General features: G+C 41.4%; 1 protein-coding gene across 1 annotated transcript in view; it reads right to left on the reverse strand.

The window, feature by feature from the left end:
- SLC17A6 (solute carrier family 17 member 6) overlaps positions 1–19,913 on the reverse strand; it is a 33,846-nt gene extending 13,933 nt beyond the window's left edge. The window contains exons 1-3 of the mRNA XM_086749438.1: positions 19,273–19,913; positions 16,058–16,310; positions 14,977–15,095 (exon numbers count right to left, since the gene is read on the reverse strand). Of these exons, the coding sequence (XP_086605564.1) occupies positions 14,977–15,095; positions 16,058–16,310; positions 19,273–19,358 (458 nt within the window). The 5' untranslated portion in view covers positions 19,359–19,913. The remainder of the gene's footprint in view (positions 1–14,976; positions 15,096–16,057; positions 16,311–19,272) is intronic.
- Between the last annotated feature and the right edge of the window lie 304 nt (positions 19,914–20,217).

Below are 20,217 nucleotides of genomic sequence, written 5' to 3' on the forward strand. Positions count from 1 at the left end.
ATCTGGTCTCCTCATTGTGTTCCCTGCGATCCCCATCTCGTGTTAAACAAGATCTAGCTGGCTGTGCAGCACATTTCTGGCTTTGTTTGGCAGCATGTTCAATACATTCACTGGGACTGACTGGTGCACGTGTTTGTGTTGTGAACTATTTTGGCCTGAATTCTGTCTTTACTCTTAATTACTTCACGTGTAAGTTTATACTCCAAAAGTACATGCGGTTCATTTCCTTATATTTTAATACCCCCACATATGTTCACATAAACCACAATGGAGTCTTGGTTTTCATTTGCTTTTTTTTCTTTCTTCGTTAATGAGAAGAGATTGGGACTCATAGGAGCTTTGCTTGTGGTTTTTACAAATTCTTTTAAGAAGTTAGATGTTCCTGTTAGCAATATTTGAAGAGAAATAGACTGTAATTGTTCTAAAGGTTTGTCAAGAAAATCGTTATTTGCTTGTAAGCTGGAAGAAAGGAGTGTTTGGTTTGTAACCCTTCCTCTTTCTTTTCTGAATAGATATTTAGATAAATGCCTAACGCAGTAATATGGTCTTAAATTTGTGATCATACGTAGACTTGCTGGAGAAGATTCTTGGCTAGTATGAATCAGCACTGCTCTTTCTAAATCACTATTCCTTAAAATCATGCTAAGATAGAATATTTTTAAAATGCCATCTCTTTGTAAGGATGAGATTGACCAAAACGTTATGTAACTGTTCCTGTGTGGAAATTCACTCTCGTTTTTCAGTTCTGTGTCTGAAATCAGCTTCTGTTTGCCACAACGGAAAGCTATGTTTCCCAGAATTGCCTTTGTTCTCATGTTCACTAAAAAGAAGCTGTTTCCTTGAGTCTATTCCTTCTAGAAGAGAAGGGAAAATGGAATTTAAGAAATGATCAGACATGCATCTTCCAAATGAAAATCTTGCCTGTATTTAGGCACACAAATACCAATGAATATTTAGTTGCATTGAGGAGCAGATAATGAAATAATTTCACAATGTCACTTGTAAGTCAATTCTCTCTCAGAACTATGCTTTATAGGAACAGCCTTCTCAAAAATAGATCTTTTTTTTTAAAAAAAAAAAATCTATGGATTTAAGGGTAGAATAACTTAGAGGTAAATTCTCATTCTTGTCAGAAATGGCTTTTTTATCCTTTTTCTTTAATGCATATTAAAAGCTGCACCATGAATTTAGTACCTGACTCTTAGTGAGTCAGTTTCCTCTGTAACTTTCAGTCAAGAGCAGATACATCTCCCCACATTTGCTTTGTATCTCTCGATCCACATCCATAAATACAATCAGGATTTCTCCTTCGTGCTCTTTTGTCTTATTACATTTATTTTACGTCCATAAATACTAAGTTCTTCCTAACAGAATTTTGTGATATAGTTCTGGGTTTCATACAAACTTCTCATCTTATTGTTTTAAATACCTCAGCTAACTACATTTATTATGATTTAGATGAAATAAGAATGATTTTCAGCTACAATAAACCTAAATATATTTGAATGCTGCTCACATTCTAATATATTTAATTGGCAAATGGAACATTCTGATTGTTCCTAAGGCATTTCTGAGGCATTTTACTGACCCACACATCAAACCCCAAATCGTGTCATTATTTTTTTGTGCTTACCTTTTTGTTATGTTTATTAAGCTAGTGATTTTATGATCTGTTATGTTATAACCGTATACAGAAGGAGACAAATGAATAAATACAGGAGTAGTGTGCCAAGGAGAGGAAAAAGAGGTAAATCCTGGTCCTCATAAGTTACCAGAAAAAGCCCTGAAACAAAGAATTATGCTTTGCTTATCTATTGCTATTTCTAGACTCGGTAGACTCAGTCCCAAAAGACAGAATCTAACACTGATCCTCAGTGTTTTACTGACATTGGCATTATATGAAGGTCATGAGCTGTGACTTAGTCCTCCTGTAATACAAGTAGTAATAATAGCAAAATCATATTTGACTAAGAGACGTTTGGGATGGGAGCAGAGGAAGGAAATGACTATGACAATCCAGGAAAAATGTTTAGAATGGAATGAGGTTGTAGGGGGAATTAATCTTTTTTGGGTTTCAAGCCAATTGGCTCATTTTTCTCTTTGGGGACAAACTAAAGAGAAAGAAATGTATTTATTTTCATCTCTGGATTTCTAATCTCTGCATCTGTGCAGCCCCACTATTCTCATCTACCTTTTCCAGACTATTCTGATTACATGAGCATTCTGTATTATAGATATTGTTACTCAGTTGGAAGAAGTGCCAGCTTAAAAAGTGAGCTGAGAACAGTGGGAGCACAGATGCATGCCAAAAGCTGAATGCCAGATGGGTGACATACTGGGTTACACATATCATATCTGAAAGTAAGGGGTCCTGGTTGGAAGCATCCTTTTACCCCAATGACTGGGAGTGAAAATTGCTACAGTAACTCCATAATGCTAAAATCCCTTTCACAAGTGTATGGGGAGGAGTCAGTTCCTCAGCTGTCTGAATCCTGTGTATTTCTATTTAAGTCATTTTTGAAATGTAATTGACAAATTCCACAATTATCTACGTCACTTTACTCTCTGAATAAATGGTCAAACTTTGTCAAAATTAAACCGTTATGGAAACCAAATAATAAAGCACATGAAGTACCTTAACTAAAGTTTGTCCTTAAAAAAAAAAAAAAAGATCTAAGATTAACTCTATATGTTCAAAATAGCATTTTTAAATATTTATTTAAAAGAGAAAATAATGTTGGTTTAAGAGACTTAAATATATACTGTATCAATGAATTATGCATGCCATTTCATTAAAATCCAAAATAATTAAAGAATCAAGTGTTGGTCACTGACAACTACAAAACAAGATTGCAGATATATTAATGGATTTAATGGATTTGCTTAGAGAACTATGAAGGCATAGAAGGTTTCACGTCACACAGTTTTCAGTGGCTTCAACAGAAAATTAATTCAGGAATGTAACAGAATAGTTTTCATCTCCAAAAAGCCACTGATCATCGTTTTGTGGAAGATCTACCTATGGAATATGAAAGTTTGATTATCATGTTAGTTTTGTAGGGAACCATGGGAAAGATGTGCGAAAGTATTTCACACTGCTAAAATAAATAAAATCAAAATATTATAAGGTGGTTGTGTTGGTTTTCTTTATTGAGGGGGGGCTACGGCGGCAGCTTCTGCAAGAAGCTGCTAGAAGCTTCCCCTTTGTTCAGTGGACTCGGCCGGGCCTAGGGCGGACCTGCTGCTGGCCAGGGCTGAGCCAACTGGTGGCAGAATGTTCCCCAATAACATATTTAAGAAGGGGAAAAATAATTTTTTTTAAAAAAGGAAGAAGATGATGTGAAGAAGCAAAAGCAGGGACAGAGAGGAGGAGGCACGAGCCTTGTGGGCCTTGCGGCCCTCACCCTCTGGCTTCCCGCTGGGCAGCCAACTGGGCCTGACTCAGCCCAGCCCGGCTGCAAGAAGTGGAGAGGAGATGAGATGTGAAGAGAACCTGAGAGGCGTCTGCCTGAGCTGATTGTGAAGAATTTCTTGTGAGAGGAACGGCTGCAGACGCCAAGGTCAGTGGAGAAGGAGGGGGAGGAGTAATGCGGCTCCTGGCCGAGATTCCCCTGCAGCCTGTGGTGCCGACCATGGTGGAGCAGGTTGTCCCCCTGCAGCCCATGGAGGCCCATGGAGGAGCAGAGATCCACCTGCAGCCCGTGGAGGATCCCACACCGGGGCAGGCGATGACTGAAGGAGGCTGTGGCCTGTGGAGGGCGTGTGCTGGGGCAGCTGTTCTGGAGGGACTGCACCCCGTGGAAAAACGACCCACGCCAGGGCAGTTCATGAAGGACTGGAGCCTGTGGGAGGGATCCCACGCTGGAGCAGGGGAGGAATGTGAGGAGTTCTTCCCCCGAGGAGGAAGCAGCAGTGTAAAGTGACAAGTGATGAACTGACCGCAACCCCCATTCCCTCTTCCCCCCTGTGCCGCTCAGGGGTGGAAAGAGGTAGAGATAATTGAACATAAAATTAAGCCTGGGGAGAGGAAGGGGTCGGGGGGAAGTTGCTTTGTTGTCTTTCACATTATCCTGATTTGGTTTTAGTAATAAACAAGTAGTTTTCCCCACATCAAGTCAGTTTTGCCCAAAATGGTAACTTTAAGGATTTCTGCCTGTCCATATCTCAAACCTTGAGCCTTTTTTCTTATATTTTCTCTCCCTGTTCTCTCGGTGGGGGAATTGAGAGAGAGACTGCATAGCTTGGCCCCGAGCGGGGCTAAACTACATCAGTGGTTTGTTCTGACTGTGAACAGGAACCTTGGGGAAATGTAGCCCATGTTTGTTTCTGGGACATAAAATCTCTGCACTTGACAATTTTGCTGAAATACTGATGGTACTACAGAGGACATTATTTCCATCTGTACACAAATATAAAACATTTTTTCTAATCTTAGATGACATTCCTCTGTTCAATAAGGGTGGAAACTAAAGAGGAGTAAAAACGTGAGTTTTCCTTGCAAAGTTTTCCCAGGTTAGCCTAACAATGAGATGAAAATTCTGTCATTTAAAAATTGACATTTCTTTGGCTTCAAGTTGATGAGCTCGTTATTGCCATGCCTTTTCCTTACTAAAAACACATAAAATATGTTGAACAAAGACTTGTTTTATCAAACATATATACAAAATAAACTGGGTCATGACAATCCTTTGATGTTCTTTCTTGAACTGTGCTTGTTTGGGAGAGTCCCAGAGCAGCAGCAGCTCTGAGCAGCTGAACATGTATTGCACAAAGTGACTTTTTAGACTATTCTCAGCTCAAGATTACTAAAATTTATTATCTTTTACTCTGACTCTAGCTACTATTATTAATCTTTGACACATCTCCTCCTGCAAAAGTCCCAAAACCACAATATAGAACCGATTGATTTGTGTTATATTTTTATACAACCCAAAGAATTTCTTGTCTGAGACAAACTGCAAGGCTGAATGCTGGATTAAACGTTTTTTGGGTTTTTTTTTCTGTAAAACATAATGTCTAGGGAGAAACAGGACAGGAGCTAGCTGAAAGGGCTGCAGGCATGCGGCAATTTTTCAGTATCCTTTATTCTGGAAATGTTGCTGGCAATTGCAATTTGTGATCATCCCTTTAAACTCTTTTTTTTCTTTGAGTTATGCAGTGACTGAGTATATAGAAATTTCAAGGGTTTAGCTGCCAGTTAACAATTTCCCATTTTACAAAGTGCATCTCTATCCATATCAGGCGTGATGAGGGTCTTCTAAGACTTTAATACAGAACATGAACATTTGAGGACCTGAATTTGCTGTCTTTTCATCTACCAGCTTTGAAGATAAATAAATCCCAAAATAGTCACAAATATTTTAGCAAAATGGACCATGCAAGGACTGGATTAAGCACCACAGTGAAATGCCATGCAGAGATTAAGTCAACGTGTATCAGTGACACAAAGTCCTTTAGCCTTATGTCTTCTCCTAGCCCCACTAATAGCACTGACTCGTACAGGTCAAACCAAGACCCTGGATACTTTTCTGGCTGTGTTTTCCATTGCCTGTTCACAGACCTGTTTTTGATATGTCAGTGTGTATTTTTTTTTCTGAAGAACTTGGGCATTGTTGGATGACAGCATCATGGCAATCAATGCTGAATGTAAAAGACTCCTGGGTCATTAAAATCTGATCGTTGCTCTTACCAGCAAGTGCATTACATCATCCTTTCATAGGCAGATTAGGTTCCATCTCAGAAGAAATTAGCATTTGCCCTACTTATTTTGGAGGCCTTTCCAACTTTTTGCTCCTTACATCCAGTAGATTTCTTGTACCTATACTGTTTTATTTTAGCAGTTTTAATCTCTGCAGTTTACCCCGATAGCAATCCCATTGCCTTCATTTCACATTGCTAAGCAAGCCAGGCCTCTTCAATCTCATTTTTATTCTTCATTCATTTGATCACCCTACCAACCCCCTCTCTCCTGTTTGAATTCAGCTGGGGAATCTCTCAAACCTGCGGTTTCGTTTTACAACTCATTATATCCATATATGTCTAGATAAAACTCTGACTCATGCCTTCTAGCTCATTATCTTTGGGATGGCTTGCTCTTTAAATGTGTAATCTGTTATATCATGTTTCAAACCAAGACCATCTCACTCAAGTTACCTTACTGAGTTCCAGGTCTTAGGCTCTGATTCAACTGTTGATTTAGAGAGATGTAATACTGTTCTAAAAAAAATCAGATGGTTTTAACTTTAAAATATTTTGTGGAGCTGGTTGGGAGGATAATTACTACGTGTTGGAATAAAAGCTACATCTGTACTGCTTTGTGGAATGTTTTCTGACATACGGGCCACGTGTTACAGCTGATTGCATCTGGATTGCTCAGGGTAAATGTAGATTCCTTCAGAGCAAAGGGGCTGTGACATTACTGTTTTTATACAACCAACCAAAACAGCTTTTTTTTTTTTTTTCATGAAATCTAGTGTACATATTGTATAGGGGTGAATATCAAAGCAGGGATAGGTGATTAAGGATGCCTGTTGGAAAGAGTGCCTGGAATTAGCTATGCCAGAAGCATACATGGGTTTTGTTTCAGAGAGGACTATTTTTTTTCCCTCTGAAAGAGACTCTGGTTATGAGGTATGATACATGCAGTAGAGATTCATGGAGGCTCACAACCCGCGAGACAACTGGGAGCAATGTTATTTGACAGTATTGACATATCTGGATTATATAATCCCAATAATATATAATATAATTCCTTATAAGCTTGGTCTGAAAGTTTCCTGTGTAATTTTATTTAAACTGTGTGGCAAATTTCCTACAGATACTAATTTCAGAATATTTGGATCAATGGAGGATGGAATGCAAAAATAAATCAAAATTTCATAAATAATCCTACTCTTGTTAGTTATATCTGAACAAGCAGGGTCAAATTCTGAATTTTTTATATTTAGTCGTGAAAACACTCATCAAGAGTAAATGTACTCTGCATGTAGTATCTTAAGGATCACTGCCTTTCTATATGCAAGTAGTTCCAAAAGTCCACATTAGTGGACTTGTACTAGTCAACTGAGAGTAATATAGGTGCCTACATTTAGCCTATAATGTACTTGCTTGATGTTTACTTGGAAGCTATAAATTTAACACCATTAATAATGGGTTACTTGCTTTCAATTTATGTAAGTGTAACAGTGCTCTTACTGACTTGTGAAATTTTTTTCCTTGTTAATATATAGTGACGATTTTTTGCATTTTTTTCAGCTCTTCCCCTGCGTGTCAATGCTTACCTCCTTGACTGTGAACTGTGAGTAGCCACTCATTTGGAATATTTACATTACCTATATGTTTATTTAGTATGTACCTATTATGTCACCTCTTCATCACCTTTGTAACCAAAATAATCCTGATAATGTTTCTCTTATTCTAGTTATCTTTGCAGTTTGTAATCATGCTGATTACTCTTCTTGGGACAATTTGTATTTCTGTTTATGTATTTGAAACTAAATGAAAATGAATTCACTGTGGGGAGACACTCTTTAGCTATTCTGGCACATATATCATCATTCTGACTTTTCTCTAGTATAGGCTAATATCCTGATGACTCTGTTGACCCCTCTACTGTAGACATACTCGTGCAAAATGCCCACCCTGACAGTTTATGGCTTCATAAATGATAGATAGAAAGTAGTGATTTTTTTCTGAATCATGCCTTTCACTTGCTTAAAATAGCACAGGGCTAACAAAGCTGGGATTATGCCGTGAATATTAGAGTGGTTGATGAACTCAGCTGCTCAGCAAAACAGAATAAGCTACCTTTGACATTAGAGAGGAACACTTCTTCCCATGTGCCAGTCTGAGGCTGAACGTGCTTCATGAGAGAATACCTTAAAAACAACGCTCTTTAATAATAGTTTCTGGCCAGAAGCTGTAGTTTACCAGCTTTATTTGTCTTTTTTAAAACGTGATAAAACATAATTCATATGTGTACGAGAGAGGAGGGGGATGTGTCTGTGTGCCCTTCGTACTAAATCCTATTATAAACCCTTCATGAAGCATTAATATGTAAAAGCCGACCTCCCGCCATCTAATCCAGTATAATAAGGGCTTGGATACATTATTAAATTTTGTCACACATCTGAGGCCCCCTTTTATCAACCAAAACCCCCATCCAAATCCCTTGTTGCATCATTAAATTGTGAAAACAGCTTCATCATTCATGACAGAAAAATGGAAAGACCCCGAGCCATATGGCAGAGGGAGCAGCGGTACCAGCCACCCATTGATGTTTCCCCAGTCCCCTTCTTACAGTGACTGGTGCTTAAGAGACCCTGCAATGCAGTAGGGTGACAAAATTGCCTTGGGGTTTTTGTGCAATATTGGCTTCTTTGCCTGGAAACAGACAAACTCAACACCAGTGCTTGGGATGGGAGCCCAGTTTAGCCTGTGGGATTTTGAACTGAACGTGAAAGGTGGGGTTGGAAAGTACAGCGTCAGAGGTTCTCTCTTACAGTGCACGGTCAGCTTATGTCTTCAGAAGCTGAGAAGTTGGCTCCTGACTAACCAGGCACGAAGCCCCTGGTCATGCTGGGAATTCTGCATTGTTTGCAAATCAGAAAAACACACAATATGTCTACCTGCTAAAGGGGAGGGAATAATTTCTCTTTAAAACACAAAAATGTAAAGTTCTAGGGAATCGTTGCACTTGTCTTTCTAAACCAATACTTTGCCTTACGTTTTCTATGCTTGTTGTCATTAAGGCTGAGCTGGGGAGAAATACTCTGATTTCACTGACACGCTAATGACACAGTTTCAGCGAAAATCTTTGGGACCCTGAGATGAGATGCACTGACATACAGCTGTCTGAAACATCATTCCCTTTATTCATGCAAATAATCCTATCGGATTACTTGCTGGGAAGAAGGATTTAGCCCTTAATAGCGATATGAATGGCATTTTGAAAAACAAAGACGAATTTGAAGTGAAAGGTTGATTTATGTATTTTCATTCAGGTTAGAGTGTGACAATGATGAAGAGTTCAACATAGATGAGAGATAATTGTACTGTGGAGAAATTTAGTATAGTTATGTAGTGACAATTCTTGATATGAATACTGCCAGGATTTCCTGTTTAATAGGTAATGAGAAATATGTGTCTATCATAGAATCATAAGGTGACTTTAACTTTTTACAAATTCTATTTTACCATTTGTATTTCTTCGTGTAAGAGAATTCTAATGTTTGAGTACACATGAATGAGCTAAAATGGACATTCAGCTTTGTTTTACCAAAAAAAAAAAAAGTCTGTGATTATTGCAGATCTATTTTTGAAGACATATTTGGCACGTACATTCAAAACCTTTTCTGTTTTAAATATATTACTACAAACTTGGGAATTCAGTCCCTATTCTGTGTAATCTAACAATGATCATTAATTTCAGAGACTCCTTCCCAATTTACAGTAAGTGCTTAAATTCTTCACTTAGGAGATAAGTGAGAAAATACTGCCACAGCATTTTGGTAATGCTTTTGATAGGGCAAGGGGTTTATTATAGATTTCCAATATGTTTTTTAAAGACTTTTTTAAGAGTGCATCAGAAGTTAAAATATAACAATATTTAAATTATCCTGAGATGAGGTGGTAAAAACCAGTACAGTTTCACACCTTTCTGCATACGTGTGACTGCACAGGAGGTTGTTTATTCACAGACAGCTGCAGCTTTGCAAGAACATGAATATGGAGTAGGAAAAATTAATTTAAATACAATTATTATATTTCTAGGTTAAAGACAAAACAAGTGCTTAGTTTTAAGGCCATCTAGCCTGACATTCTCTGTGGCATTAACCCTTATGCTTCACTTGATTATCCCTTATATTTTGCTTCATTATCCCTGTACTGAAAAAAAAAAATGATTATGCTAGATAAAATACGATTTCTAATATAGGAATTTAACACCCAAAGAAGAATCTAGCATATAATTTTTCTGGTTGGGACAGTGGTAACTAGTCATCATTGTTATTATTTATGCTTTTTACTTTTCTCTGGCTTTCATTTGCTGATTCTTGTTTTACCTTTCTGTGGGACTAAAACACACTTTTATACCCAGCATTTTTTTTCCAGTAGAGTTACATGCATACTCTGTAGTCAAATTACATCCTAGTAATTCTTTTTATATACTGATACACTGAATACTTGGTTCTTGCTATTTCTTTCACCATGTGACATTATGTACTATCATCATGATCTCTAAAAAATTCTCCAGTTTTTCAATGCTCATGTTAATATGCGTGTACCCAAATTACCCACAATAATCCAAGGTCGGTGTAATTGACCTAAATACACTCACTGCACTAAACCCAGAAAAATATATATCCCAGGATTACAGCGACTTCCTTATTAGAGCATCACATTGGAGGTTCATGATGGGTTTCTAGTTCAGCATGGCTTAAATCTTCCTGGAAGAGCTCAGGATAAAGAAAAACTGCACCAGTTTCCAGTTTGCTGTTTTCAAAACATCAGAAGAGCAAAATCTGTTTATAATATAGTTGGTAAGACACTACAAAAGAATTTTTAAATGACATTTCTTAATTTCATATCAGAATATTGCATTCCCTGCCTTGTTTTAGAACATTTAAACACCTTGGCCATTGCATTCCATTTAGATCCAGTTTTGAATGACAGAGCTGAAGAACCACTAAACCACTAATTTATTTTTATTTATTTTAATAAGATTTCAGTTACTGAGAATGTTGATTTTTTAAAAATGCGTGAAGATTATATGAAATCTGATTAGCCCTAGCCAAAGTTCTTTTCATGCACTAAGCAGAAATTAAGACTAGGTTGGTTTGGAGGACTGTCAGCATTTCATACTCTTTCTGTTCACATCACATCATAATCATATAACGACAACCCCTCTGGTGGGAGCCTTGGTAATGCTGACATTAAAACCTGCAGTTTAAAAGCATTTAAACGAGATTTATGTGATTTTAAACAGCATTAACTGTCATTATGAGTAATAGCTCGGCTGATTAAATAGTGGTGATACATGGCATTAGGGCATCACACTTGAATTATCATATTTTCTTGTATTTTTTCAAGGAAAAATACTTTTAAACAATGTGAAAGCAACTCAGTTCATTCCTTTCAAAACCCCTGCTCACACTACTCAAAATACACTGTGATTTAGTGAAAAACATAGCATTGAATCCCCAACAAAAAGTCTCACTCTATTCACTTTTTGAGGAGAAAGCTTTGCTATTTCTAATCAGAAAGGGTTGTGACCAATAAACATTTATATTATTTTGGATTTATCTCTGGAATCTGCTTGTCTATTCTTGCCCCTACAGTCTCAAAAGCTCTGAATCATAGCTGATTTTCTCTTGTTAGTTATGTAAACATCTTTACGGGGACTGTAAATTCTACTCCCAGTGTGCTGCAGCCTGGGGAAAAGGGCACTTTTTTTAGTGTTAGGCTGTACATGCATTCGAATAGGAGAAGCAACCCAGATGGGTGGCAAACCTGGATGTCCATGTGACAAGATTCCTTCTCTGAACTACTAGAGCCTGCTCAATACTCTCTGCTATCATTGAGTCATGCTTAATCGATGGCAAGGTTAATTGTTCATTGTTCATTGAGAACTTAACTCTGAGAAAAGGTATAGCTGTAATAAACCCTACCCATGGGAGTCTGCACTGCATTTCCTTTGTTCCACCAGTCTGCTGTGGTTGGTTGCATAGTGGTTTCATACCAGCATCTTCCAGACACAGATGCTCCTCTGGGAGAAGAGGTCTCTAGCCTCCTAGCAAAAGGGAATCCTCTTCTATTTTCACACACTACTCAAGGGATGTAAGTTTAAAGCTTCACTGATTGCAAATGAGGGGGCACCTGAGGCCAAATTTGTGTATTTTGAAAAATTACGTTGCCTTGGAGTGTACTGGTGGTTCCCTATTCCTACAGAAGTCAATAGAGGTTGATAATGTTCAGGAACACTGACCTTTGTAAAATACTAGCCAAATTTCTGTTGACCGCCTGAAAGGGTGGGAGATGTGTTGTTTCTGAACGTTCTCTGGAATTTTCAAACATGGTTTTGTATGACCTTGTTGGTACATCAACGTAAATACATCTCTCTTAAATAAAGCATTTTTCTTAGTGTTGGGCTGAAAATACTCTATAACAGAAAATTCTCAGCGATGCAATACAAGATAAATTGAGACCCAAGCTATCAAGTGCAAATTCCGGGGAAATTCTGTTGCTCCTTGTAAATCCGTAAATCACTAAATCTGATCTGTCAGAAGTAATGGGCGGCTATACGTGATAAGAGCAGCAGGTCAAGACAGAACAGAATAATTATGCAGCAGCAGCCTTGAGTTCTACAATTAGCAGAGGATCTCAGTAAAATGCTACCCATTGACATACTCGGTTGAAGAAAATATATTAGAAAGTTTAGAGTTCAGGGTTGTTAATTCATGATTAGCAGTCAGTTTTTTAAAACAGGATCAGAATCAAAATAAAGGGTTTCAGCCCAGCTTGAAATTAATGCATTGTGTGTAGAAAGGTTTTCTTGATACCACAGGAGAGTCATTTTTTCCATGGGTTGTACCTTAGAGAAACTTTCAAATTATGTCAACCCAATCTCTATAATTGACTGCTAGACTGAACCTTAATGTCAAGCAAACTCAGTGTCGTACACTCAGCAACTCCCTGTCAGTAACAAATCCAGCTCACAAAGCACACCTTAACCCTTTTCCCAATTTCCTCTTTTGACACTCTTAGCAACTGAAAGTCAGTTTTTCTTTCATGCTATCTTTTCCATGTAATAATTATCTCGTTCCCTTCCAGGGAACAAATTTCTTGAAAATCTCCTTTTTCTTCAGCTCAAGATTGAGTTTCTCACAGATCATCTTGAATCTGGGGATGCTATTCTAGAGTCCCTTATTTTTTATGTAAAGCACATCTGAACTTTGTTTTTCTGTATAAATTCAAGCTTGCTCTAAATGCAAAGGAAACCATTGATGCCACAAAGATATTCAGTGAGATTTGCAGAAAAAAAAAAAAAAGTTACTTGGCTGTCATCCACCCCAGTGTGAAGGGACCAGTTGCGGCTGTAGCACAAGAAGTGTAAATCAGCAGAGACTTTCATAGTAGCTCATATTCTATCGGTGCTGTAGGCCTCTAGGCCTGTGTACTCATTTGTCTGACTTTTTCTCATGCAATTTATTGGAAAGGCTATGGACATTAAGGCTTGCACCCTATTTTAGGTGCCACTTTACCCTACAGTCATCCTGTCATTTCCAGTTGAACATGCAGATGTCAAAATTTCTTTGTAGCATTCAGGAACTAACTTGTATTTTCCCCTTCTCAATATCCTGTTATTCCAACCACTCCCTCTAACCACTCAGCACTCTCTTCTCTGCCATTTTTATCTACAAACTAAATAAAAATCACAGCCACTATCCATATTTTACTATTTGCAATTACTGGCATGTATGTCCTAGCTAGTTCCTTAATTAAATCTGTGGTTTACATCCTCGTTTGCCTTGTGTTGGAGTTGTCTCAGAGGCTTCCACAATAGTAATAATTAACCACTAATCTGTGAAAATTCCTGAGCTTAATTACCCCCAGGTTAATAACTGAAACTAGTCCTCATTTATTGTTGTAAATGCAAATGTTTGTGAAGAGGAGGAAAATTTGATTCACAAACGCCAGGTTGTGTGTTTATACTACTGAGTTTTCCTGGGAATGTCCCTGCTATTGTCTTGCAGATCTCTGTAGTTGCACCACTTAAATCTGAATTGGTTCAGATTACTTCATTGGTGTTGCTGGGGCGAATGAAGACGGGTGTTGGACTCTCTGAGTCAGATTCTGCAGTCTTCACTCAAGCAAAACTCCAGTTAATCCTGAGGAGCTAGAGACTGTGTAAAGGTGTAAAAATGCTCGAAGGGGGAAGAAAAGGGAACTAACCCTTTAACTGGGTGTTGATTGTTGTTTGAAAGGGCCCTGAACATTTCGGAACCATTATCAGAAAGATGGCACTTGTAAACACACAGGCGATGGATGCTCCGGTTTAACAAATGGTGTCTTTTGTTTTATTTGCAAAAGAAGGGTTGTTAGGGCTATCTCAGTTACAAAGCATCTCTCCGTTAGTAAATACTCATTGTTGCTAAGCTAGGTCTCTATCTAAAAGGCATTTACCTTGAAGAGAGCATTTTTTTTTGCCGTAGCTCCCCTCTTTCTCAAACAAACACGAGTAAGCTTGCTCGCCAGAAGTGTCTCTGCGTGTCCAGGCCTACCTTTGATGTTGCACACTCCTGAGGAGAGTTCAAGGTATATATTGCTGATTTCAGCATCCATTTGCACTTCGTCTGTGATGGTTTTGAAGAGTGGCACTAGGACCTTCGCTACTTCTGCGAACACTCAGCCTGTGGCATTAAGCAGGGATGTGAAAGCCTCATGTGTCTTGAATACTCAGTGGATCTAATTAACAGGTAGAATCGCACCCTGGGTGCTTGAAAGATTGCCAGACACCATAGAAACGAGTCCTTAAGTCCCCGCACCATCTGCACTTTCTTTTCATTGTGGAAGTCTCTTTGAAACATGTTTTTTCGACCATTGTAAATTTATTTGTGCGTTAATGGAAAAATCCTGCTGATGGTTTTCCTTTTCATTAAAACAAACATCATAAAATTCTTTCGTTCAGTAACGGGGGACAAAAAAGTCTCTCAAGCTTTGATGAAATAATGAATCATTGAATTTGCCTCTGAATACGGTTTCTTCAAATATCATTGCCGCAACCTCCTTAAATGACTTTTTAAAGGAAAAAGAAACCAACACGCCCTATCCCCCACAAAACCAGTAGGCAGCTTGAAGACGGGTGGGTGACCAATGATCAATGCACCCTCCCAGCCGCGTTGCCCGATTTCACGCGAGTGCCCCCCTCCCCCAGCTCGGGCTCGTACGGGACCCTGGGGCCGTTCAGGCCGTCGTTACCTGTTGGCTGCCAGCCGGGACGAGATGTACCCGCCGGGGATCTGGGTGATGATGTATCCCCAGAAAAAAGAGCCGTGGATCATGCCAACTGTTTCAGGATCCCAGTTAAACTTCGCTTTCTTCCAATTCAAGGGACCGGGAGGGAAGGAGAGAAAGAGAAGAAGGCGGCTGTAATCGTGCCGGATTAAAGCATTCGCCCGCCGTAACTTCATACTGAGCACTCGAGGGGGGGTCTAATGCCGGCGGGGGCACTTGGCGACCGGGGCACAGGGACAAGGACGCGACGTCCCAAAGGGAGGCACCCAAAGGAGGTCACCCAAAGGAGGGCACCCAAAGGTGCTCGCCCCACCTTAGCCCACTGCAGCAAATACTCCAGCTGTCCGCCCGATAAATAATCAGCAAAACAAATTCCATAATAGCAATAAACCCAGCACTGTCCGTGCCTCTGTGGGACACGAGAGGAGCAGGGTCGGTCCCGAATGACTGGAGCGCCATGTGCCCTAGACCCCTCGGAGGGGTTTTTCTCCGGACTTGTGTATTTAACTCTCATCTGTATTCATCATTCACCTCTTTCTTGCTACGCCATAAAACGGGTCTGATCATTTAACGCCTTTTATCCACGCAAATTCTTTCATATTGGTGTTTTTAAACATTCCTGCACAGCCTCCCCGTCTCCGTTACAGCGCGGCGCATCCGCTGGCAGCCGGTTATTCGACTCCCTCCATCCCCCATCGCCTACATTTTATTTTACGAGATGTTTGAGGTTTTCAAGGTTGTGTGCAAAAGGAAAAAAAATAATAAAAAAAAACAAACAAAAAAAAATAAAACAACCTGCCCGTGAATTAGAACCGCAAAATGGCTTCGTGCTGGGAACCGACAAGGAAAAATAGGAATAATCGGTAGAATTTTTTTTTTTTTCTCCTTCAGGAATGGGATTTCCGTGCTACAAAGGGCGGCGAGGGCGGCATCGGGGGCTGAAGCCGGGAAGGAAACCCTGCGAAACCGGCCGAGCCTGCCCTGAGGTGCTTGACCTGGGAGGTGTACTGGGAGAACACGGGATTTACGAGGGAAGGGTTCCCACCTCTTTAATAATTTTTCCTCCTCGGTGTATGGTGCTGTTATTGACCATATCCACGATGGCCACTCCCAAGTTACATCGGATCCCGAAGGAAATGCAGAATCCCAGTCCGCTCATGATGGCAATGATGTACCTCCGGGGCAGCCCGAAGCAGGTACAGTCGCATAGCGGGGCTTTCTTCTCGGGTACTTCCATGGGCTTCCCATCTTCCGTCAGCTCGATGGTGTCCCCGGGCTTCTGCCTCTTCTCTAGGACTCTGCCCGGCACAAGAAGGAAAAGTCAAGCCCTGAGGACTTAAATTCACCACTCCCCACACCTTCTTCCCCCTCCCCCCCGCCCCCCCGGCTTGGTTTGGGTTGATTTGAGGATTTATTCCTTGTTTTCCATTCACCTTCAGCTGTTCTTTAGCCATGACCTGTGGGAGTCACGATTTGTCATCCCCAGCTCCCCCCCCTCGCCCGGCCGCAGAAGCCCAGGGAGGAGCTCTCGCTGAGAATTGCTCATCTATCATTAAAGACTTCTGCTGAAATATGTAGGACGCATTAAGAAGACATCATCTGTAACCACTGCAGAGGCGCCATGTTGAGTAGCCCAAGACGCATAGTATGGACACTGAAACACCTTTTTGGAGAAGGTTTTATTCCCTTCTTGCTGTATTACCAACACCAAGGGGGATGATCTTGGTATGCATCTCGCTTCTGGTCTGAGAACAAAAGAAATCTTAACAGAAGGAGGCGGGAGGGGCGATATTGCTACTTATTTTAGGTTTGCAAAATGGCTGTCAGGTGCAGTGGAAGAAAACATGACCGTCTTTAGAGAACTGGCATCTCCGGAGGAGTCTTTCCAAAAGATCGCATCTGCTCAGCTACACCTTGTGAGGGTGTGATCGCTCGGCGGGCTCAGCCTTCCCAGATCGGCTTTAAGCTCGATGCCTTTGCCCCACTCCCTTGTTTTCATGTGCGAATCCTATCTCCTAGAAAACAATGTGCAGGAATCTGGACGGGAATGGTTATTTACAACTATTTCGAACCAACAGAAAAATACCGAAAAAAACCCCCAATCCTACCATCCATGAAAAATGGCTTAGAACATTTAATTTTATTTCTTCTTCAGTGGAAAAGCTTTAAAAATGCCTTGTCGGCAGTAAGAAAGATCGCGTTTATCGAGAAAGTGTCCCATCCTGAATCTCGCAGTCTTCTTTTGTAGTCACGGAGATGTTTAAAAGCGAGAAAAACCAACCGCTTCTCTCCTGGCTCCGTCGTCTTGAGGAGCGAATAAGTGACCATTTCCCGGCGCTCTGGGCTCTCCTGCCGCTGCCCTCACCCCTGCTCTCGTAGCGCTTTCTCACGTCAGAAATTCTCCTCGGAGGAGCATCTCTTTGAGGTTAACTCATCCGGCTAATGGGGCAGGAGCAATTAGCAGAATCAGGCTCAAAAAATTCTCCGTGTTTTGGAGAAAATACAAAGATTTTTTTTTTTTTACAGTAGTTACTCAGTTGAAATCTTCCCGATTTTTCTTTGCTGGGAGAATTATTTCCCAACTTAAAGACTGCAGCATTAAGAAATGTCTTAAAGTAGCGCATAAAATAAAATACCGTGGGTTTATTATAAAAATTCGTTCGTGCGAATAAAGGATGGTGTAGAAGTGTTTTCTCCCTGAATGGGCTTCTTGTCTTCGTGAAGACACTAGAAATCAATGTGTAAGGGACAGGAGAACTATTTTAATTCTAAAAATCGGAAACAAAATAGTTCAGTCCCGTGCGTTGAAAAACATTAATAAATCGCGCATTTGTTAATCAAGGGGGGAGTTCAAACGGAGTTTTGCTGGAAAATGCAAACACCGTTTCTCCATTATTCACTGCGTGGCTATATAAAAAGCAGTAGACATAATCGTTTTATTTATATGGTGTAGAGTCTTTCGGGATGAAAAGGAGGTTTATTTCCTTAATGATATTTTAAGCAGTTATTCTGGATTATCGGTTATTTCTTTTTATTTTTCTAGCAGTTGAAAATGATGTAAATACTACCTCAAAATGTAGGATATCCACTGCTTTGTTGACGGCTTTGGTTTTGCTTTTGGCTTTTCAAAATTGTACCCTTCCTGCTAAAATGGAAATCTTAATTTTGTCTTTGTCACTTCACTAATATGTCCCCTTCCCTGAAAATGGCAGCAGAAGTTGTGACTCATGCTGTGGAACAGCCTTGTGCCTTTGCCCGACACTGCCGCATAGGTATGGAAAAAAGACTTTTACGTGACCTACCCTAGGCAGATAAATCCGCAGTTACCTTTAATCTCTAATTCGGGGGAAAAAAAAAAAAAAAAAACAAAAAAAACCAACCAAAAAACAGAAAACCCAACACCAAACCAAAAACCTTCAGGGCAATTTCTGGCAGAGGAGAAAAATCGAAAATACATTGGAATTTCACAGATTATTCTCAAACGTCCTGGAGGTCACTGAAGTAGCCAGACTGGATGGAGCACGGCGTGTCAACTTTAGTGCATGCACTTTCTAAGTATGTGGGAACTGGGGCTTGTTTGTGTGTGTGCACGGGGCTCGAAGACGAGAGGAATGTTCTGTGCACACAGAAACGTACTCTTGAGTGATGCTTTTGAGTTTAGCAATTGCAGTTGTGTATTACTTATAAGACAAGTGGATGCTCCTCAGTGCAGGAGGATAAATAATTAAACACATCCCTCTATATGTTTCAGCTTCAGGAGGAAAAAAAAATCGTTCAGATATCAATTATTTATACACCTCCATGTTTATCTTCCTCTGACGACGAATTACACAAGGGACAAGACTAATCGAAAGCAGGAAAGATTATTATTATTATTTTTTAATGATTGGTAAGGGCAGAGGGAAAGATCCTGCGGCTGCGTTGGAAAATTAACACAAAACAAAAACATAGATATCTGCTCTCTCACGATTATGATTTCAAGATGGGATCCTGGTTTTGTGGGAGAAAGATGGGCTAATCTTTCGCTACATATTGACTGACACCGTCTGCGAATCAGATAGAGAAGTTACGAGGGTGCCATATTGAGAAGCTTCAGCAGTAGTTTCCAGGATCCAGATTCTATCAGCAGAATCTCAACAGCTCCCAGCCCCTCCACCGCTAACCCCCCCAAAGCATTCGACCTCCTTCAGCAGCAGGCGGTTAAGAAAAGCTTCCAATTATTTCTAGGAAGTAGAGTCCTGTAAGAGACCTCAGTCTTACCTGTAGAGTTGACCAAGCGATTTTCCAGCAAAATTCTTCAATCCCTCCTTACCAGGGGTCAAAATCCTTTGTTTTACCGACTCCATTCCTGCAGGGATGCTCACTGGATTCTGCTCTGCTCTGGGTAGGGCACTGCTACGAGCAACGATGGTTCATATTGGTTTAATCCCCTAACTTTTCTCCCCTCATCAAACAGCTGTCAGTGCACCTCTGGGTACAGGGAGAGTGAGAGAAAGCGTGCGCGCCCGTTTGTGTGTGAGAGAGGGAGAGGGAGAGACGGCGTGCGGAGCCGGGGGGGGAGAGGGCGAGGAGCGCGCCTGTGTGCGGCGGCGAGCGGGGAGTCTGAGCGCGCTGCGGGCAGCCCCCGGGTTTCCCGGCAGCACCGAGCTGCCAGGCACGGTCAGAAAGTCTTCTCGGCCTCGCGGGGTTCAGCGGTGGCGGGTGGAGGCAGTGCCATGCCCGGCTGGGAGGGGACGGAGATCCCGGTGCGGGAGCGTTTCAGAGCAATCTCGGTTTGGCGCTGGCGGCGTCCCCGGCTGTAGCGCTGGAGGGGGAGGGGTGCGATTCGCCGCCGTAGGCAGGCGGCTGCGAAGCACCCCGCGCCCCGGAGCGGCTGGCTAAATCCCTTGGACGGCCAGGAACCCTGGCGTGTCCGCGCTGCCCCCGCCCGCCCACCCGCGCAGCGCAGCGCGGCCGCGCAAATCGCGGCCGGAGCTCGGCGGCGGAGGCGAGCGGCACCCGGAGGGCGCCTGGCCCCCTTCAGCACCACGGACAGCGCCGCGCCCCTTCAGCACCGCGGACAGTGCCGCGCCGCACCGCGGGGGCGGACCGCGCTCTGCAGCCCGCGGGCAGCCGCGCCCTCGCCTCCCACCCGCGTCCGCGTCCTCCCACGGGGCCTCCCCTCTTAGGGGCCGGCCGGGTTGGCCGCACGTCGGGGGCGAGCGT

The sequence above is a fragment of the Chlamydotis macqueenii genome, chromosome 5 (assembly GCF_036417535.1).
Source record: "Chlamydotis macqueenii isolate bChlMac1 chromosome 5, bChlMac1.mat, whole genome shotgun sequence".
In the NCBI taxonomy this organism is placed as follows: Eukaryota; Metazoa; Chordata; class Aves; order Otidiformes; family Otididae; genus Chlamydotis; species Chlamydotis macqueenii.